Here is a 22,425-nt window from a genome sequence, read left to right on the forward strand (position 1 = left end):
TTATTTGCATCTTATTACCTTTGTACCTGGGACTGGTATATTGGCCTCAGATACAAGGAAATGCAGCCTCCTGACTGCACAGCAGTGCAATAATAAACTGTCTCTGCCATCTCTATAAGTAGTGAGTAGATTGAGATGATCATACTGTGTGGTGGGCTAGTGGGCTATGTGGGGGCTCATTGTACTGTTTGGAGGGCTATATGGGGCCATTATACTGTTCGGAGGGTTGTGTTGGGGCAATTATACTGTGTGAGTGGGCTATAAGCAGTGTGGGGGCAACAATGCATTGTGGGGGCAATCATATTGTATGAAGAATGGTGTGGGGGCTATTATACTGTATGGGGGTCATTATGCTGAATGAAAGTTCATAATACTGTGTGGGAACCATCATATTGTATGGAGGGTTGAGGGGCTTCATACTATGTGGGAGGACTGTCGGAGCCATCATACTGTGTTTGGGTCAATGTGGGGGTGCAAACTGCGTGTGGAGGATACAGTGGAGGGATTTCATACTGTTTGGCACTTTTGCTGCTATCATTCTTTATGGGGTCCATGAAAGTGGTATCTAAGGGGCTTCAATAGGAGCAAAATTACTTTCTAAGGGCTGCAGGGTTGTGAGCTATGCTCGTCTGTGATCCTGACGAATATTTAACTTTTTTTGGGGGGGTGATGGGAGAGGTGTCCAATTAGGATCTGCCATCATTCCTATACACACCCCTGATGGAGTCACACAGCTTGTACTCATGACCTATTCTAAGAAAATATTACCACTAATAAAAGGGGTCTCCAGTGTCAGAAAACCCCTCTTCCTCAGCTGCAGTTTGTTAAAAAAAAAAATGTGCCTATTATTGTCTGCAGCGCTGATCAACTGGGCTGCAGTCAATCAATGAGATCAGTGGCATGTAACGTCAACCAGAGGCTCAGAGCTGGACCTGGGATGGGTGAGTAAATCCCCTTTAAGGGCATGAAAAAGCTCTTTAAAAAACTGCAATGTGAGACATTTGGGTTTTAGCTTAATAATTCACTGACAGGAAAGAAACGTTACAGGCCGAGCACATTCAGAGAAGGACAAACTGAGTCACGTCAGGACATTTTATTAAGATTTTTCATTATCATGTGACATCATTAATTATTAGTATTCCTAAAAAGCAAATATCTATTTACATCATATGCAGCCAAGGCACATGCAAGTCTTCCGGAGACAACGCTGCAGAGCAGGAAATCAGCTGCAGATGATAAGCAGGACACAGACAGTAACTCTGCCACTTGTAACGTGGCCAAATTGGTCATCGTCAGGTGAGACATTAAACAATTCCAAGTTTTTTTTACATGTGGTCTTAAAAAATGTGTTCGGTTTGGCGGAGAACATGAAATAAAAGACACAGACATAGACCCAGAGTCCCTGATTCCAGCGATGTGTCACTTACTGGGCTGCTTGCTGTAGTTTTGATAAAATCACTGTTTTATCAGCAGGAGATTACCACTAGAGGACTAGAAAACCTGCTACTAGGAAGTCCAACCCCGCCCCCACCACTGATTGGCAGCTTTCTGCCTAGGCACAGTGTACACAGAAATCTGCCAATCAGTGGTGTGGGCGGGGTTATACAGAAGTCAGCATTCAGAGAAGTGCTAGATCTGCAGCAGAGAAAACGGTTTTTAATCAGAACTGCACCAAGCAACTTAGTAAGTGCTACATCGTTGGAATCAGGGTCTCTGCCCCTACATCATGCTGCTTTCAGTAGTAAAAACCCGGTGACAGATACCCTTTAAAAAGCATGTACCGTAATTGAAGATAAAGATCAGTTTTACTATTAGATTTCCTAAAAAATGTTTGCCTTCTATAGCCTTTGTTTTGTACTGTCTATTGCTGACTGCAGAAGGAGTTTACTGAGAATCTGTCAGTGAGCTCATGGTGATAAAAGAGTTACAAACTCTTGTAAGTTATCTATCTCTTGCTCAGCTCCTTTCAGTTGATTTCGGTCTACAGATCACACAAAAGTTGACTGTGAAGGACATACATGCATTTAAGAAAAAATAAAAAGTCCCCAAAAATGGACAAAAGCTTTAAAGAGTAATTAAAGGGCTATTCCTCATCCTCATAAATAGATATTGTGAGATACTGCTTGTAAGTACAAGCAATTCTGCAATTGACAATTCATTCAAATTTTCAGCCTTTTTTGAGCTATTACTGCTTTTCTTTTGTTTACTGCTCGTTGCCTTGGAGACCGACCAACCATGGCTAGACAGGAGAACTTGTGGAGTGCTTACAAGCTCTTTTCTATTGCGCTTGTAAGCGCTGTTTTGAAGCTGGGCAGGATCCCTAGAGTACACCATTACCTTCTAATCCCAGGCATCTTCAGAACAGTGACTACAAGCTAGACAGCAGTGGTGGTCGGTCTCCTAGGCAACCAGCTGTAGACTAAAGAAAAGTGTTAATATCTCAAGAACGGCTGCAAATTTTAAGAAGCAGTAAATTGCAAATGTGCTTGTTTTTACATGCACTATCTGGACAAGATGGGCATAACCCTTTAACATGAAGGGTGGTAAATAAAAACGAACGACAACCTCTGTAGACGCTGTCATGGCAGCTATATTAGCAGATGTGACCAAGTAATGACAGAAAACGACATCTCAAGCTATAACCACCTGTATGTGAAAACGACAGGATTTGTGATTTATTTTTACCTCTACTCTGTTTTTAGTCTACTTATTGCTGTGTTTAATCTAATTTTTTACAGATTTTTTTTTTTTCCCACAGAAGGATCCAGATCCTCACTTGTTACATTATGGAGATAAAACATCACGTTCATTTTTTTTACCTAAAAGTATTAAGGGACGTTAAAAACATCTAAAAGTAGAAAACCGCGGTTTTGAATAGCTTGGCACATCCCACTGCTGCATGTATAAGGTGCCAGGAAAGGCATCACATAATCACTTCTGAGATAAACTGTCCCCAAAATCCATCAGAGATCAGAACCGGCCAGAGAAAAAGTCAGCTGGGCGCATCCGATCTCCTGGTCTCTGTGGCCGACGACAATTTTTGTGCGGTAATTGCCGTGGCTGAACCAGGACGGGATGGAAAGACTGGGAATTTCAAAGCTGGTGACAGGAAAATAGTAGGCACCCTGGAAGATAAGGAGAAAATATAATTAAATGCTGTATTATTACATGACACTGTAGTTTGGGCGCTGTTCACATCATCTGGGGCAAAAATTTGACGCCAATACCACCGAATTCTTCAATGGCCTCAAGGCACTAAACATGATTGTGGACTGTCACCGTTTCATAGTTTTATCTGTTATAATTGCCGCTGTTCTCCTGAATCTGGCGATGTTTTTCTTTTGTTCCTGCGCCTCTCCGTTCCTGAGATATAACCCCTTCTTCCCTGTATATATTCCTTTTTTGGAGTCAATTGGGCGTGGTCCTTAAGTAAACGCCCATGAGGAACAGCTGGAGACCACACCCATAGGGATTATCCTACTATGTATTCTTGACGGTAGCAGCCAATCAAAACCATAGAATTTACTGATAACGTTAATATTGAGCAGAGCTAAGTCCGGCCTCTTGGTTTGGGCCTCCTCAACACTCCCTGTTTTCTATGTGGGTCATTGGGAAAATGAATTGGCCACGCCTATGAGGAGCATATGCGGTAGTTTAGCACTCTATTTGCCCCTCTCAGAGGAGACTGACCGGTGGTCCCTAAGTTTTAGCTACACAGCAGCCCACCAGTGACTGTCAGGAGGGCAGTAAGGATGCGGTCTTCAGAAATACACCAGACCCATCATTATGTGTCCCATATATGTTTGGATTGCTGCAACTGTCAAATGGCAGAAAAAAATATATATATATATATATATATATATATATATATATATATATATATACTAGATGGCAGCCCGATTCTAAAGAATCGGGAGTCTAGAATCCATATATACTTTATTTATTCAAATGTAAGAATAATACAATTAACCCTTATCCGGCTGAATAGGTACAATTGTAACTATTCCGTTTTAAAATTGCAATAACTTTTTTTTGAAAAGACGTAGAGGGCTGAAATTTCGTGACATCTCTACATTTTTGGTCCAGAATATATTGGCCAAATTTCAATAAAATATCTCCACCCGCTTCCGAGATAAGGGGTCGAGATCTTTTTGCATCCATAACAAGCTGCATAGGTACAAATGTACCTCATATATTTTGAATGAAGATAATGCAAGGGAAAAAGCATAAATTTTTTTTTAATGATAATGCTATTTAACTATTATAAACAAGTAAAAAACTGTTCATTTACATTATAAAAGAAAATGTAAGAAACTTTTTTTTATTGATTTTCTTTGCAAGTAATGCATGTTGGCTTTGCTACAGAGTGTTCATCGCAAATGGGTTTCACACAAACCACACAAGACTTTCTAGTCTTGCGTTGTTTTCGCCTCAGGTCTCTGCAGACATAGCAACTACCAACAATAGGGGAGGGTCCACGACTACCATGAGGTATTTTGGGGCCAGCTGCTGGCTGCGATGCTACCACAATGCATCGTCCAAGCACCATTTCTACTGCACCTCGAAGAAAATGGTTTCTCATTATCATTTTGTATGTACTACGATCTTCAATTGCAATCATACACAGCTGATTTGCGAGATCTTTCAGGAACTTTCTTCGTTGATCCTTTGCCCTGAAGCTTGGATTGTGTTCTCTGTAGATGATGTAGGATGCTAACCCACTGACATCAATCATATTGTAGAAAAATGCCAAAGTCCAACGTGATGTTCGTCGTTTCACAGTGTACTCTCCCAACATTTTATCCATAACATCAACGCCACCTTTTGTTATGTTGTAGTATTTTATGATCTCTGGCTTGGCTGCTAGTGTCTCTTCAACTTCTCCCGTCATGTGCATAGATGATAGAAGCACGACTGATTTGTTCTTCTTTGGTACATATGAACAGACTGTTGCATCATGATTGTAGGCAAAATTTGTCGAGTATACAGGCCTTTCTTTGGCAGGCTGCATGTTGTTAGGTAGGAACCTTTTGTTTTTTCTCACTGTACCAACTAGTGTCATGTTCCAGGAGTTCAATACCTTAGCTAGTTCCATGGTTGTAAAGAAGTTATCGGTGGTGACATTTCTTCCAGAGCCTTTATACGAGCTCACTAGGTCCAATACTGTTCGTTCTCCAATGTTTACTTGTCGAGGACCATCAGTTGGTTTCCCAGTGTAGAGCTGACCTTGTAAAGGGTAGGCATTTGATGAGTCACAAGCCCAGAAAATCTTTATGCCATATTTAGCTGGTTTTGAAGGTATATACTGGGTAAATTTAGTATGACCTCTAAATGGAAATAATTGCTCGTCGACGGTGATACAATGATATGGCTTGTAGGCTCTCTCCAGATTACTGTTCAGCATTGTCCAGATGTCCCGTATTGGTGCAGCTTTATCTGTTTGCACACGTTCTGCACGTGTATTTTCGTTGTCAAACCTGATAAATCTGAGTATCATCTTGAAGCGGTCACGAGACATGGCTGCACGTATAAGAGGCAGAGCAGCAACATTCCACATTTCCTCCAGATTCTCTTTGTTGGCTCTGTGCACACCAGCAGCAATCAGTATGCCCAAAAATGCATGAAGTTCAGTTTCAGTAAATTGCTTGAATGTTTTTTGTGGTGGCCGTTTGGAAGAATCAGGAAAACGTTGTACCAGTTCGTTGTTGTAAGCATCACAAACTCTCTTGGCCTTTCGATTCGTTTCCCGTAATATGATGTCACACATCTCGGGAGTCATGATGGACTTGAATAGCTCTTTTGCTGTATATAGGTTGCTGATTGCTGCAGGGCCACCTCTTTGTCGTAGGACATTACGAGATTTTGTTTGTGCATTTGGCAGTGGATTACTGCACCATTGAGTTTCATCCTTAGCAGTCCAAATGTCGCCTGCACTTTGAGGCACAGAATCATCCTCAACACTTTCGTCTGATTCGTATTCATTTTCATGCTCTATGACCATTTCTTGTTCAATGTCTGAATCTTCTTCAGTAACATCCACTTGTGGTACATAGTTTTCATCATCAGATGGAACATATGGTTCATCCTCATGCTCAGAATCAGATTCTTCTAGCATTCGCATTATTTCGTCAGACGTAAATCTGTAAATATGAAAAAATGTAAAATAAATAATTTTCCGAAATACTACATTATTGGCTTTTCACAAAATTATACTAACCTGCAAACACGTTTTCTTGGATTATGGCGGAAACTAGATCCAGCATTACTATCACTCATGATGACTTGCTAGATGAATTTTGGCTTCGTATTTTGTGCTGAATATAAATAAAACATCGTAAAACAATATGTAGATACTAATTATTATCCATTTTTCGTATAAAAATTATACCTATAGTGATAAGTTTCATACAAAATATATGTAAGCCAAGTCCAGGCTGAAAGACAATTTGACTGTTCTGTCCCCACATAATGAGAATAAAGGTATAACTGGCTGTTAGATGCTGTGAGACTTTCCTACCTTCGTTTCCAAGAAATTGAAGACTTCACAAGCCTAGAAATGTGTGCTCACAGCAATGAGATGAACAGCAAAATGGCTAATGAGAGGAGGGAGGCAGGAAGACAAGTAGAAGCCACTCCCAGTTTGAATTAACTTAATTGACAGCAACATAAGTGACCAGTAACAACACTGAACAATAGATATCAGCATAACATTTGTAGCTGAATGAACTTTAGTTTCTGAAACCAAGTAAAGTCTTCCCACAGTGGAGGTATATGTGAAGGTACAATTGTACCTATGCAGCCTGTTAAGGTTGTAAAATTATGCAGCCTGACAAGGGTTAATAAATAATAGTAAGAAAGAACAAAAAATGGCTGCACTCACCAGCTCTTGACAATTCTTGTTATTTAAGAAATTGCTGGGCAATAATGGACAATGTCCTTATGTGGCAAATAATAGAGCAATATACCCAATGTGGCAAAGAAGAGGTTAATACACGGCAGTCTCTCAGTATAACAGTCAGTGAATAATAGGCAGTATATGGAGAAAACACCAAACAAAAGTTCAAAATTGGTGTGAAAATGTCACTGAACCACTTCACAACTAAATATATATAGTTTTGGTAAATGGTATTATCATTTTTTTGACGAAATTCGGCAGGAGCTTGAAGAGCAACGTCACTGGGCCCGCCTCCACGCAGTAGAAACTTGCTGTGAGGTAAAAATTCAAAAATCACACCAAAATGGCGGGCGGAGTGTGTCACAGTACGGCACGTTTCTGATTGGTCGCTCGCAGCAGGCGGCAACCAATCAGACACTGAACACTGTTGACGTCACTTATCTCCGGACATTAGCTCCGGACATTATCTCCGGACATTAGCTCCGGACATTAGCTCCGGACATTAGCTCCGGACATTAGCTCCGGACATTAGCTCCGGACATTAGCTCCGGACAGGAAGTTGGCACAAATTGCAGGAAGTAGTATTCTAGGCAATTATATATTAGATTTTCACTAACAGGACAGCGAAGTTGAGCCCATACTAGGCTTTCCTTAAAGCAATGTCATAATGTGGGTGAAGGTCACAGGGGCAATTGCTTAGGGTGCAAAATTTTAAATAAAATAAAGGCAGTAAAGCCACTAGCACCAAAGATCCTGCACAATCCTGACCGCGTGCCCCAGATATCAAAATAGGCGCCATTTTGAACTGTATTGACATACTGTTAGATCCTGTGGTAGAAGAGGGAATCATAGACGGTCTGGGGGCTATTGCTTTAAGAGATGACAATGTGGCCCCTTGACAAAAATTAATAATAGTTAGATAGATATAATAGACAGATAAATAATAGATAGATAAATAGATAGATGATAGATAATGAACAGATAGATGATAGATAAATAGAAAGATAATAGATAGATACATAGATATATAGACAGATAGATAATAGATGGATAGATAATAGATAAATAGATAATGAACAGATAGATGATAGATAGATAGACGGATAATAGACAGATAGACGGATAATAGATAGAAAGATAGATAATAGATAGATAATTTAGATAGATATTTAATAGATAGAGAGATGATAGATATAGATAGATATAGATAGATAATAGATAAATACATGGATAATAGATATATAGATAATAGATAGATACATAGATAGATAATAGACATATATCTGTTATAATTATATGTAAGTAGATGATGCCAGTAGTGTATATGGAGAGTGTAGCCGCTCCTGGCACTTACCTCTTTAAACGGACAGTGGCACGGCAGCCCGTATGTGTGCAGCGGCTCCGGACATGGCTGCCCAGGTGGAATTAACACATCCAGGACATCACAGAAATCCTCATAGATGCAGCTCCCCAAATTATCCAAGCAGGGAATCTTCAGCCACTCGCCCAATATCTGTTTCTCCGCTGTAACACTCACCTGTGGGAAGAATAAAAGACAAGACTGTAAATGTCTGGCACACAGAGTATCATATCATCTGGTGGCCATGACGGTCGGATGGGAGTAGGGGAAGCTGTGGGCGCTCGTGCCAATGACTAATATCCTGCACTCTCACAGCAGCTACAGCCTTCTACCAGGGACAGCAAACCCACAGGATAGCATCACTGTTTCGGAGATCCAATGGTGGTCATCCGTGGCACTTGGTGGGGGTCGGAGGCTCTTGTTGTCACTGCCACTAAGTCTCTGGCAGTTTTTTACCTTGAAAGAGATGGACATTTTTTCTTTACTTAATTAAACGTATTTGAAAGTTAAAAATCATTTTTCGCAATTGAGTTTCATTAAACATATAGCACAATTTGCCTATTATGGCCTCTGGGTTACACAGTCTATTGCTGGCTGCAGAATGAGCACACTGAGAACCCGGCAGTGAGCTGGTGACTTTGCAAAGAGGGCAAACATTGCTTATGGAGCCGCCACAGACCTCCAGGGCAATCCACGCCTAAAAAAATACTTTACTGTCAGACAAACTTCTTAATGCTCTCACTGTTTGCGCCATCGCGGCCTCACATCTCTGCATATAATCATACACACATTTCCACTGACTTCCTCAGCGGTTTCGATTTGGCCCAGCCCCAGAGCACTATATTCCAGTCTCGATTTGGCCCAGCCCCAGAACACTATTCTCCAGTCTCGATTTGGCCCAGCCCCAGAACACTATTCTCCAGTCTCGATTTGGCCCAGCCCCAGAACACTATTCTCCAGTCTCGATTTGTCCCAGCCCCAGAGCACTATATTCCAGTCTCAATTTGGCCCAGCCCCCATTTTAATTTGGCCCCAGAATACTTTTTTTTAGTCTTGATTCGGGTCGGAGCATTATACTCCAGTCTGTCTCATCATCGGTGCCCTTTCTACTGCATCGTAACCACTCATGGTGGCATGGGGTCTAGAATTGAGAACACGTGTACATCCAGCAGAGGTTCTGGCACCAAGTTCCCTCTATATAAGGTCCCATTTTCTCTGCCTCGCATTCACCACAACATCCTTGCTCCCTTTCAATTCCTGCACATGACAAACCTCCAGAACAGACGCTCTCGTGATCACTCCATGCCGGATCATATAACATGTGCATTGTTATTTTCTACTAAGGGGAAAGACTTCAATGAAGCAATAATACTTTGGAAATTGCTGATCCAACAAAACTCGCACTCTGGCACTTAAGACTTCTATATAATCCATGAAGTGTTTAAAAAGTCCGCCCTACTTATCTTAAGAGCATAGGGAACAAACAAGAGAAAAACTGGGATCAAATATCGTTTATGGCTTTCCCTGTAAGGAACAGTGGGCTATGGAGGGCTAAAGAAGTAAAAAAAATTATGCAATAGTGTGAATGTAGCCTATTAATGGAAAGCATGATCACTCCCCTGGGCAAGTAATCTGGTCAGTATGGATCAGGCCATAAGGCGCAGTGTATATGTGGCCAAGCTGACAATCTAATGCTAAATATAAAAAACCTCCGACGCCCAAATATGTTGGAAAAAATGATCTTTTGGCTAAAAAGTGATCCTAAAAAAGCAGCTTCCCCCCAGTGCTCAGATTATTGCACAATTGGAAGAAATCCTTCGAGGAGAATCTGTCAGCAGCACGAGGTAGGGGCAGAGACCCTGATTCCAGCGATGTGTCACTTACTGGGCTATGTATTGTTGATTCCATAAAAGTGTTTTATCAGCAAAAGATTATCAATACAGGACTAGATACTAGGTCTCGTGCCTCCTGGTCCAACCACTTCCCCACCACTGATTAGCAGCTTTCTGTCTATGCAGTGTACACAGAAAGCTGTGGTGTGGTTGGAGTTATACATAACTCAGCATTCAGAGCTCTGCTAGATCTACAGCAGAGAAAACCGATTCTATCACAACTGCTGCACTAAGTAAGTGATACATCGCTGGAATCAGGGTCTCGCTCCCTAAATTGTGCAGCTGTCAGATTACGAATTGAAAACCTGCTGACAGATTCCCTTTAAAATGACAAAATACTGTCTGCCAGCAGCCACCACTGCGGGGAGCTTACTAAAGATTTATTATACAGAGTGGGCCATTTATATGGATACACCTAAATAAAATGGGAATGGTGGGTGATATCAACTTCCTGTTTGTGCCACATTAGTACATGGGAGGGGGAGAACTTTTCAAGATGGGTGGTGACCATTTTGAAATCGGCCATTTTGGATCCAGCTTAATAAATGGCCCACCCAGGTGTATCCATATAAATGGCCCACCCTGTACATGCCTTTGGATGCTTGGTGCTCCGCAGGCCTGATGTTGGCGCACTTTAATGCTGGTATATGGGGCAGCGTTGCCTCTGCACTATACATGGAGCACAGGGGCAATCAGCGCTCTAATGATCCCGTACAGCCACATTGCAAGATCTGCTGGAAAGAGCCGTCCTTGAGTACAGAGAGGATTCTTAATAACAAGCTTGTTTTGACAAGCACGCTGCATTTTTTCACACATAACATGGGCGTAACGCTTCAGTGTGGTTTTCTGGAAAAAACACAGAACGTAAAGAGGTCTAGAAAGCCATGACAGACACAGCCGCATGAATGGTACGCAGCTGGGCTGCGCTCACTTGATCACTTTGCTCCGCGGGTCAGTGATGGTTCTGAAAGGTTGTACCCTCACAGATCATACAGTGGAGCCCCTGAGCCCCACACACACACAGCATGAGGGTCTTTTTTGGCTTAAAGGGGTTGTTCAGTCAAAACATCTATCATCTATCCTTGAGATAAATGATAAGGTACAAATCAGTGGGGGTCTGAGCTCTGGGAAATTTTTTATCCCCGATATGGAATTTTTATCCCCACGTCTCCTACTTTATCTCTCTGGGTCAGGAAGTAGCTGTCTGACAACAATGGTCAGTTGTATTAGGTTATAGGCTGCCTCTTTCTGTCACCCGGTCACATAGCAGGTGCCGTCCCGTTGTTTCATGTCTCTTCAGCAGCCATGTCCTCTCAGCCCATCAAATCTCTGACAGAACAGAATCTGATAGCAGATTTTTTTGCCCAATGATACAACCAGTGGATACGGTCGGCTGAAAAAAAAATTCAAAATGGCCAACGAGTCTTTTGAATGAATGAACGTTTATCGGTCAGTCATTGGTGGAAAAAAAAACAATCATTTATTTCGCCGACACCAAATGTCCAGCTGACAGTCATTTGTCGAAAGCATCCATTTCAGTCAACTTTTATCTGACGTGAGTGGGGTTATAAGAAAGCTTGTCCCATTCCTCGGTAAGGCAGCATCTCCTCTACATGTTTGCGCCATTTTCTCTCATAATTCAAGAAATTATCATTTTAAAATTATTGAGGACCAATTATATGTGTGACCAGCGCTGTGGAATATGTCAGTGCTACGTAAATATTAGGTAATAAATCCAGGGTAAAGGTCTGTGCTACGTCTAGGAGCAGTCTCCCTCATGTAACCTTCATGGGTTTACAGCTCAGTGCAAGGATCAGAGGAATGACTCTTGTTTACAGTGCACCCTTCTCCATTCTCACCAATATGCTGTTCCCATATACATTTTTTCACTATTCTGGTGCACCTCTCCTTATTTTCACTATTATACTATACTCTTCTCCATTTCTTACTATTCCGATGCATCCATCTCCATTTTTCAATATCATGCTGCACCCCTGGGTCATGAGAGTGTCATGTTCCCCTGGAAAACTTGGAGTTGGACGGTCACATCTAATGAATCACAGTCCTCTTTAGAGATGGTGTGATTCATGTCCTAATTTAGATGGATTTCCCTTTCCTTCAGTGCGGAGAGGGTTAAGGACTTCTTCCATGCTGCCTAAGACCATACAGCCTGGTAGTTCTCAGGTGCAACTGCTTATCATTCACTCTCTCTGTATATTCTGGCTCTGGGCGCTTAGTCCCTGCCGGCGAAAGATTCATCTTCCTGTGCTGTGTGCTAAAGCGAAGTAATTGAAGTTTAGATTTGGAGTTGTGGTGATCTGTGGTTTGCTGTAGTACCTGTGTGTTTATCTCTTGTTCCCTTTTCCCATTTAGTTTATTCCTCCCTGTCCCTATCCTCCTCCCTATTGTTCGTTGGTGCTTTTGTATGATAGAGGTTGTGTGTTATCCCCGTTTTATCTTTGTCTGGTTTATCTTTCATTTCTATCCCATGCCTCATGGAGTAGGGGAGGGGACAGATTAGGGTTTTTACAGAAGCATAGTAAGGCCTCTCTACCTTTAAGAGTACCCCCGGGACAGAGATAGTTTAGGTCCCAGCTCCAGAGACAGTTTGAGGCCCCTCTTCCTTACTGAAAACCGTCACACCATGACAACCTGTCTGTTTTCACTATTATGCTGTACACTTCTACATATTTCACTAATATGGTCCAACCTTCTCCATTTTTCACTATTCTGGCGTACCCTTCTCTATTTTTCACTATTCTGGCGTACCCTTCTCTATTTTTCACTCTTCTGGCGTACCCTTCTCTATTTTTCCCTATTCTGGTGCATCCATCTTCATTTCTCACTATTTTGCTTTACCGTTCTCAATCTCTCACTATTATGCTGCACCCACATTCATTTTTCAGGATTATATGTGATGATCTCAGATTATTAGTACATACTCGGAGGATTGCAAGTTTATGATTTGCGCTGGTGCGGTAACAGAGGGTGCTGAGATGGCACTGCGACGCCCGAATTCCCAGAGATGTGCAGCGCCCCAGAGACCTGGTCGTTGCAGTATGGCACTCTGCCGCTAAGGGGAGTAGCGGTACGTCTGATGGCACTAAGGAGTTCTCCTGACCAGGTATCATCAGAACACATTACACTTCACACTCCGGCCACTAGGGGGAGAAAAATGCTTTATTTATTGGGCCACTCCTCACACTGGTAAAACTAGGGGCTGGGGAGGAAGTTAGTGAGAAGCTGACTGGGTTGGATTCAGGCAACATACCGTGGCAGGGGGTGTTGCAGGGAGAAGGCACAGGGGGCTCCTGTCAGGCGTGGGAACCTGGCAGGTGCCTAGAGAACGGAACAGAACGGAACGGAACCGCGCCTCCACACCCTGTGGTGGTACCCTAAGAAAGAGACACGAAGGGAAGGAAATTGTGGAACCGTGTAAACGAGATCAAGCACAAAGGAGAGCCAGTAAGAGTCGTGCCGAGAGAGAGAGGCAACATCTTACTGAGGCGCGTAGTCGGTGGCCGGAACACCATAGGAGTAACTGACTTCAGGCCTTACTTCAAACTCCGCTGGACAGTTAGTCATAGGTTGGCTGTCTACCTTACTACACCTACGAAGACATAGGGGGCAACATTGGGAGAGGGGCGTCTCTAGGGTCCCGGAAGACCTCCAAGCCTTCCCGTCATATGGGTGGCGTCCTAGCCATAACATACCTGGGGGACGTTAGAAACTAGTAACATCTGGAACCAAAGAACGAGAGAGAGAGAGAGAGCTGTAGAGAACGAACGAACAAGAACAGCAGTTGTGAGGACTATTCCGAATGCTCAGCAGGGTAGGACTACAACACACAGGCGCTAGTGGTAGGCAACGATTTCCATCTGCGAGGGAAACTCTGGATGTGCCCATCGGATCGGCCGGTCTCTGAGAGCCCTGTTAAACGTACTCTGGATTGAGGATCCTGAAGCCTTCAGTAAAGAGGTAAAGAGACTGCAACCTTGTGTCCTCGTTATTGACTGTACCTCACACCATCACCATCCACCCTACTGGGAACATACTTCACCTGTGGGAAGGTATACCATCCAGCTGCCATTCCATCACCTCAGTGGACCCCATAGCAGTGTCGGTCACCCTGACCGAACACCACAGGTGGCGTCACGAACCACTGTCTGACTGCTTTACTACTTTCATTGGACGCCCCTTAGCAGGGTCGCGGACTGGGTCTAGCCACCGTGACAGCCTCAGAACCGAATCAGAGAGACCCGGTACCGAAACGCGTGGCCCTGTGTCTGGGGGCGATCCAGATCCTCATCACAGGAGAATAGCAGAGGTGTAAGTGAACGATCATGTGTCATGGGGCTCAGTATAACTCATGTATTCTTCAGTAACATTCCTGGTTCTTAGTGACAATTCCAAAAATCGTCAGTATAGATATATAAAAAAAGTGTAGCAACACAGATTTTGTTATTTAGGGTACGTTCCCACAAGATATCTTTACAATACACCCTCTCCACTGCAAAGGGTGCAATGCACAATGACATTTGTGTAAGAGGGTGAACTGTAGTCCCACTGAGAGGGCACTAGGACCCTGTGGTTTTTGCCTGTTGCAGCAGAGGACAGACCTCCCAGAGACAATGTGTGCTGCGGGGTGGGGTCTAGTGTCTCGAGTGTAAAGTGAAAGTGAGAAGTGAGAGCTGAGAGAGAAAAGGCGGGAAGAAAAGGAGAAGCTGCTGTGAGATCTTAAAAAGAGACTGTGTGGATTTACTGCAAGTGTTTTTGGATGAAAAGAAGCTTTTGAGAGACTTTTTTTTGCTAACGTTCCCCTGGAGAAGAGCTAACCTTTTGTTTAACTCTGTGAGAGACTTGTGTGGCTAACGTTTCCTGGAGAGGAGTTAACCCTTTATCTAAGTAAAGACGGAGACTTTGCTAAGAACCCAGTACGAATTTGGAAGTCTGTGGATTCCCTGTGCATTGAGTGGAGGAACAAGTCTGGACAGACTGCTGATACAGAGACGGACGGATTGTCGTGGAAGCATTCCTAGGAGCTACAGAAGCAGAGACTACATCGTGAGACCACTAACTAAGTCCCCGGCGTTTGGGCTCGGCATCGGCCGACAAGACAAGAGGAGCTTGCTGTAACTTATTGGCGCTGAAGATAAGGATTGGCTGCAGCCTGTGCGGATTCCTGCCTGAGAGGAAATCCATTTCAGGATACGGTACCATAGTTATAGATACCCGGGTATCTCTGCTCAGAGTGTAAAATTGTTACTTTAGAGGTGTATCTTATATTAGAGTTGTGTAAGTTATACTCAATGTGCCATTCCAGGGGCTCCCTTAATAACACTACATTCAATTTACACTTGTTCCTGTTTTTAGTTGCCTGTTAGGTAAATTTCTTACTAGTCTGTTGTAGTACACAGTTCTCAGGAGACCTTGGAGTGGCACAGTGATTTCAGCTGCTGCTGAATTAGTGTATCTTTGGGGTGCATCTGCCTTAATATTCTCCATATTACCTTGATTAATTTGCCTTTGAGTAAATACCGTTGGAGATTTCTGCCTTGGTCTTGGTTTGTGACTCACTGGATCTTATTCGGACCTCTGGTCATTACATTTTTGGCGTAGTCGGCAGGATCCAGTGTTTGTCATGGACGGAGGCGAGGGTGGAAATGACCCCGCTGTATCCGCATCCTCCTCGGGGGTTGGGGTTCCCCTGGCAGCCGCTGCGACTCCGGGAGGGTATGTGCCTGTAGGAGCTTTACTTCAGCACATGCCGAAATATGATGGGCGCAATATGGCGTTGCAAGATTGGGCTGAGAGAATCCGGAGTATTCTGCGCATGTGTAATTTGACCCCCGCGTTACGCGCTGAGCTGGCATTAAATGCACTGGAGGGTGATATTAGGCGTATGGTGATGGTGCGCCCAGAATCAGAGAGGGATACATTAGAAAAGATTTTGGAACTGTTAGAGGGGAGTTTGGGGGGCCGAGCGCGTGTGGCCCAGCTTCGGTCCCTATTCTTTAATCGTCCCCAGAGAGAGTGTGAGTCCCTGATGCAGTACTCTAATATTTTACAAGAGATGTTGAATGAGATGCAGCGACTAGACCCGGGAGCCATGGGGGCGTTCCGGGAGGTAGACCGCTTGCTCCGGGACCAATTCATCACCGGTTTAGCCCATAGACTTCTCCGGGACAAGCTGTTGGAAATGGCCCGGGTTGCACCAGAGTTATCTTTCTGGCAGATTTACCGAGCTGCAGTGGAAAGGGAAGAGAAATCAGTCTATGTTCCCGAGGGGTCAGTGAACAGTGCCCAGCTGGAGGAAGGTGTGTCATCAGGGTCGGGGGGAGAGGGGCTGGTAAGCGTGGTACAAGCTTTGCGTGCTGAGGTGAAGGAGTTGAAGCTGAAATTGTCTCAACTGACAGTTGATCCCGCCTCTACCCCCTCACGGGAACCTCCTGCCCCACCCCCTGGAACGGTGACCCCGCAAATGGCCAGGTCGTCCTATCAGAATGAGTCAAGCCCTCGCCCACGAGGAACAATCACCTGCTGGAAGTGTGGCCGCCAGGGACACATCTCGCGTTACTGCCGGGTGCTTACAGCCCCAGAAACCCCGTCGCCGGCTTTAAACTTCCGGCCGCTGCCATGAGAGGGCAAGCAGCAGCGGCCCCACCCACACAAAGCCCTCGACGGAATGAACAAGATTTGTTTGCATGTAGTCCAGTGATAGAAGCAGAGTTTGAAGGGCGGAAGATGAGGTGCTTAGTTGACACGGGATCCGAATGTACTATAATGCCTCTAGAAGTATATGAGAGATACTTCAGTCGACTAGTGATTCCAGAGGATGGCCGAGTGATACGACTGACCGCTGCAAATAATGGTCAATTGTCAGTCAAAGGGATCGTGTGGATGCAACTAAAAATGTTTGGTCAAGAGCTGGGGCAGAAAGGGGTAGTACTGGTGGATCACCCCCCTAGAAGAGGGATGGAAGTGACGCTCGGAATGAACGTGCTGCGAGATTTGAATCACCAGATGTATGCCAGTGAAGGACCCCGATACTGGGCCCGTGCGACAAGACACCGACCCACACAGAGAATTCTACACCGTCTAGTGCTGAGTTGCGACTTGCTGAAAAGTGCGGTCCCAGGTGGCCGGGTGGGCCGGGTCCGAGTGACTTCGAGGGCCCCGATCCTGCTGGGACCCAGACAAGAGGAACTCTTAATGCTGCCTGTGGGAGCTGCACAGAGATTGAATGGGCTTGAAGTGCTACTTGAGCCCGCCCGAGAGGGTTCCTCATTTGCCAAGGTACATGTGGCCCGGTCTTTGGCGATTGTGAAGAATGGACGAGTGCCGGTCCGATGCATCAATGTTTTAGATGAAGCTGTTGCAATTCCCGCTGGGACCATACTGGCTGAACTGTTCGTGCCGGCAGAGAAGGTGCCGGAAAATGCAGGGTTCGAATTGCGACCAGACCAACAGTCATCCTGGACATTCGCGGTCGAGGTAGGCCGGACTGAACCTCCTACGGAGGAATGGAATGTTCATGTGATCATGGAGCAGATGGGAGTGGATCGGGAGAAGCTGACCCCCGTGCAGTTGGAGCGGTTGGAGAGAGTTTTGTGGGAACATCAAGAGACATTTTCCCGACATGGAGAGGACTTTGGGTGTACCCAGACGATTGAGCATGAGATTCCAACGGGGGATACTCCACCCATTAGAGAAAGATATCGTCAAATTCCTCCGGCGCTCTATCAAGAGGTGAAGAGCATGGTGGCCAGTATGCTGGACAACCAAGTGATCCGAGAGAGCCGGAGTCCCTGGGCGGCCCCTGTAGTCTTGGTCCGCAAGAAGGATGGGACACTCCGATTTTGTGTGGACTATCGGAAATTGAATGCCCACACCGTACGGGACGCATATCCTTTACCCCGTATTGAAGAATCCCTGTCGGCCCTGGGTCGGGCCAAGTATTTCTCAACGTTGGATTTGGCAAGCGGGTACTGGCAGGTCCCAATGGCTGAAAAAGATCGGGCCAAGACGGCGTTTGTCTTGCCAATGGGGCTCTTTGAGTTCAACCGGATGCCCTTTGGCCTCGCTACCGCCCCAGGAACCTTCCAACGCCTGATGGAACATTGCTTGGGCGATCTAAATTTTGAATCAGTCCTGATATATCTAGACGACATTGTGGTGTTCGGAACCTCATTTGAAGATCATCTGGAGAAGCTGCGTCAAGTTCTCCGGCGGCTCAAGAGCTACGGCCTGAAAATAAAGCCAAAAAAATGTCAACTGTTACGAAACCAGATTGAATATTTGGGGCATCTGGTGACCCCGGACGGGGTACTACCTTTAGCCAGTAAGATTAAGGCAGTACAAGAGTGGCCACCTCCTTGTGACCTGCGAGAAGTGCGGGCCTTCCTGGGCCTAGCAGGATACTATCGGCGGTTTGTGCCTAAATTCTCACAAGTGGTGAGTCCCTTGAATGAACTTTTGAGAGGGACAGCGCTGGGTCCTCGAAATCGCCCCATTCCATGGGGGCCCCTACAGAAAAAGGCATTTGATGGAGTGAAAACCGCCCTAACGAGTGCCCCATTGCTGGCCTACGCCCGGTTTGACACCCCTTTTTTGTTGTATACCGATGGTAGTCTTCATGGGTTGGGGGCAGTACTAGCACAGGTGCAGGACGGCCGAGAACGAGTGATTTCTTATGGCAGCAGATCTTTAAGAGACTCCGAGCGAAATCCGGCTAACTACAGCTCATTCCGGCTGGAATTGCTGGCCCTGGTGTGGGCAATGACAGAACGCTTCGCCGAGTATCTAACAGGAGCTGAGGTGCTAGTCATGACAGATAACAACCCGCTAGCTCACTTAGAGAATGCAAAACTGGGGGCGTTGGAGCAGCGGTGGGTCGCCAGACTGGCCAAGTTCAATTACCGCATTAAATTTCGCTCTGGTCGAGAGAACGGCAATGCAGATGCATTGTCAAGGGTGCCCCTTGGGTCATCCGGGGAAGATGTTGACGAACAACTTGAGGACACTGAAACTCCAGCTTTGGGGCAGATACCTATCTTCCAAAGTGTGGTACACTCAAGTGGGGTGGCCACCGGGATGCCCTGTGTACTGGGTAAAACACCCTCAGATTGGACAAGAGTCCAGGATGAGTGTCCGGACATTGCACTTGTGCGCCGTTGGGTACAAAACAAGGCCTGGCCCAGTGCAGAGGACAAGGCTCAGTTGTCCATGGAAGGAATGAAACTCCTTCGACAATGGGATAAATTGTGTGTGGAGCAAGGTCTTTTGTATCGTAAGGTGTACCTGCCATCGGAGCTGCAGCATCGGTACCAACTGATAATTCCTGTGGGGATGGGGCCGGTGGTCGCTCGTGAGGCGCATGAGAAGGGGGCCCATTTTGGAAGTGAAAAGACACTTCAGTGGTTGCAGCGAGTCCTCTACTGCCCTGAGTTGGGAGGGATGGTGGCCGACGCATGTCGGCAGTGCCGAATTTGTGGGCTCAACAAAAGCCCTGAGCAGCGGGCTCCCACACAGTCTATTAAGACTTCAGCTCCACTGGAGCTACTCATGATTGACTACGTGTTGATAGGGTACTCTACGTCAGGGTACTCCTATTGCCTGGTGATGACAGATCACTTTACCAAGTATGCTGTAGCGGTGCCGACAAGAGATCAGACGGCCAAGTCGGCGGCTGAGGCAGTGTGCCGACATTTCTTCCAAGTGTTCGGGTGTCCGCAGAGAATACATTCAGATCAAGGGGCCTGCTTTCAGGGGACGCTGATGAAAGAGTTGCACCAGCTCTATGGTATCGAGCAGTCGAGAACAACGCCTTACCACCCTCAGGGTAACGGGGCGTGTGAGCGTTTTAATCGGACCCTGTTGCAAATGTTGAGGTCCTTAGAGAGTCAGCAACAGACATGCTGGCCTGAGTATCTCCCCGAATTGATGTGGGCTTACAATAACAGGGTGCACAGTACTACTGGTTACTCACCACACATGTTGATGTTTGGTAGACCTGGCCGAGACATTGAGGATTTGAACATGCCAGATCCCTCCTCCGCCCCCCTTCGGACTGCATCCGAGTGGGTACGAGAGCATCGGCGGCGGTTGAGGGTGGTGCATCAGGTGGTGGGCGACCGCCTTCGACAGGTGGTCCATAAGGACACGCGACCTGTACAAACAGAGCTGTTCTCTCCGGGGGACAGAGTGTTGGTGAGGACAAAACGACGGTCAGGAAAGCTGAGTGACCGATGGGAGGCGATACCGTATCTGATAAAAAAACAGGTGAACCCTGAGATTCCAGTGTACGAGGTCAAACCGGTGGGGACAGGGGGGCCAACCCGTAATTTGCATCGTAACATGTTACAACGGTGCTGGTTTGAAGATTCGGCGCCTACTCCCCTAGAGCCAGAGGCCATGTTCCAAGGGGCGGAAGCTCTGAATGATCTTGAGTTTGATGGTGTGTTTACTCCTGCGCCTGCTTATTTGCCCCCTGTGACCGATCTGGCCTCGGGTGATGAGAATGTTGGGGATATGGAGGATGTTGTTGAGGAGAGTGCATCAGGTCAACTGCTTGGTCCTGACGCTGTATCACTGGACATCGAGCCGCAGGAGGAGACAACTCCACTTACGGCCACTAACACGACCACGGAAGAGACTCTAGCTCCCTCTAAGGTCGCACCTGTTGATGTAGGACTCAGGAGAACTACACGATCTACGGCAGGAATACCGCCTCAGCGATATGCTCAAGATGAATTTGAGTGGGAAAGTATGTCGAGGACGCCAACCTCTAGTGGGGTGGCATGTAAGAGGGTGAACTGTAGTCCCACTGAGAGGGCACTAGGACCCTGTGGTTTTTGCCTGTTGCAGCAGAGGACAGACCTCCCAGAGACAATGTGTGCTGCGGGGTGGGGTCTAGTGTCTCGAGTGTAAAGTGAAAGTGAGAAGTGAGAGCTGAGAGAGAAAAGGCGGGAAGAAAAGGAGAAGCTGCTGTGAGATCTTAAAAAGAGACTGTGTGGATTTACTGCAAGTGTTTTTGGAGGAAAAGAAGCTTTTGAGAGACTTTTTTTTGCTAACGTTCCCCTGGAGAAGAGCTAACCTTTTGTTTAACTCTGTGAGAGACTTGTGTTGCTAACGTTTCCTGGAGAGGAGTTAACCCTTTATCTAAGTAAAGACGGAGACTTTGCTAAGAACCCAGTACGAATTTGGAAGTCTGTGGATTCCCTGTGCATTGAGTGGAGGAACAAGTCTGGACAGACTGCTGATACAGAGACGGACGGATTGTCGTGGAAGCATTCCTAGGAGCTACAGAAGCAGAGACTACATCGTGAGACCACTAACTAAGTCCCCGGCGTTTGGGCTCGGCATCGGCCGACAAGACAAGAGGAGCTTGCTGTAACTTATTGGCGCTGAAGATAAGGATTGGCTGCAGCCTGTGCGGATTCCTGCCTGAGAGGAAATCCATTTCAGGATACGGTACCATAGTTATAGATACCCGGGTATCTCTGCTCAGAGTGTAAAATTGTTACTTTAGAGGTGTATCTTATATTAGAGTTGTGTAAGTTATACTCAATGTGCCATTCCAGGGGCTCCCTTAATAACACTACATTCAATTTACACTTGTTACTGTTTTGAGTTGCCTGTTAGGTAAATTTCTTACTAGTCTGTTGTAGTACACAGTTCTCAGGAGACCTTGGAGTGGCACAGTGATTTCAGCTGCTGCTGAATTAGTGTATCTTTGGGGTGCATCTGCCTTAATATTCTCCATATTACCTTGATTAATTTGCCTTTGAGTAAATACCGTTGGAGATTTCTGCCTTGGTCTTGGTTTGTGACTCACTGGATCTTATTCGGACCTCTGGTCATTACATTTGTAGTATAATTTTACAGGCTTTTCAGCAAATTCATACTTGAAAATCTGCTGCATTATTACCATTGTATATCTGAGGTTAATATCATGGTCGTACCTGACACCCAGACCTGAAGGACAGCATCTGAGATCTGAAGAGCTGCGTGCGTCGTGTAGGAATATTTTGTACACAGGGGTGTTGCGACATGAGCTGCTTGTTGTTGGAAGCACCATTACCCGTCAGCTCTTATCTGCGTTTTTGCATTGGAATCCTTGAATCAGCATTTCCATAAGAACTTTCTAGGGCTCCGTCCATTCTGGGGCAAAGAGGGAGTCATCGGATCTCTCCAATCCCTGCGCATCTTATACAGTACGGAGGCATGCAGGGACGATTTTACATAAAGTGGGGCCCCAAATGCTCACATACTGCACC

General features: G+C 45.6%; 1 protein-coding gene and 1 long non-coding RNA gene across 2 annotated transcripts in view; both read right to left on the reverse strand.

Annotated features, from left to right (window-relative positions):
• Positions 1-1,078: 1,078 nt before the first annotated feature.
• Positions 1,079-22,425, reverse strand: part of LOC138675400 (ganglioside GM2 activator-like) — a 31,343-nt gene continuing 9,996 nt past the window's right edge. The window contains exons 3-4 of the mRNA XM_069763547.1: positions 8,250-8,432; positions 1,079-3,125 (exon numbers count right to left, since the gene is read on the reverse strand). Coding sequence (XP_069619648.1) covers positions 2,964-3,125; positions 8,250-8,432 — 345 coding nt within the window. The 3' untranslated portion in view covers positions 1,079-2,963. The remainder of the gene's footprint in view (positions 3,126-8,249; positions 8,433-22,425) is intronic.
• On the reverse strand, positions 5,886-6,839 carry LOC138675401 (uncharacterized). Its single transcript, XR_011320677.1, has 3 exons — positions 6,518-6,839; positions 6,218-6,314; positions 5,886-6,140 (listed from the first exon to the last, which is right to left on the reverse strand). It is a non-coding gene; the product is annotated as an uncharacterized lncRNA (long non-coding RNA).

Source organism: Ranitomeya imitator, chromosome 4 (assembly GCF_032444005.1).
Source record: "Ranitomeya imitator isolate aRanImi1 chromosome 4, aRanImi1.pri, whole genome shotgun sequence".
In the NCBI taxonomy this organism is placed as follows: Eukaryota; Metazoa; Chordata; class Amphibia; order Anura; family Dendrobatidae; genus Ranitomeya; species Ranitomeya imitator.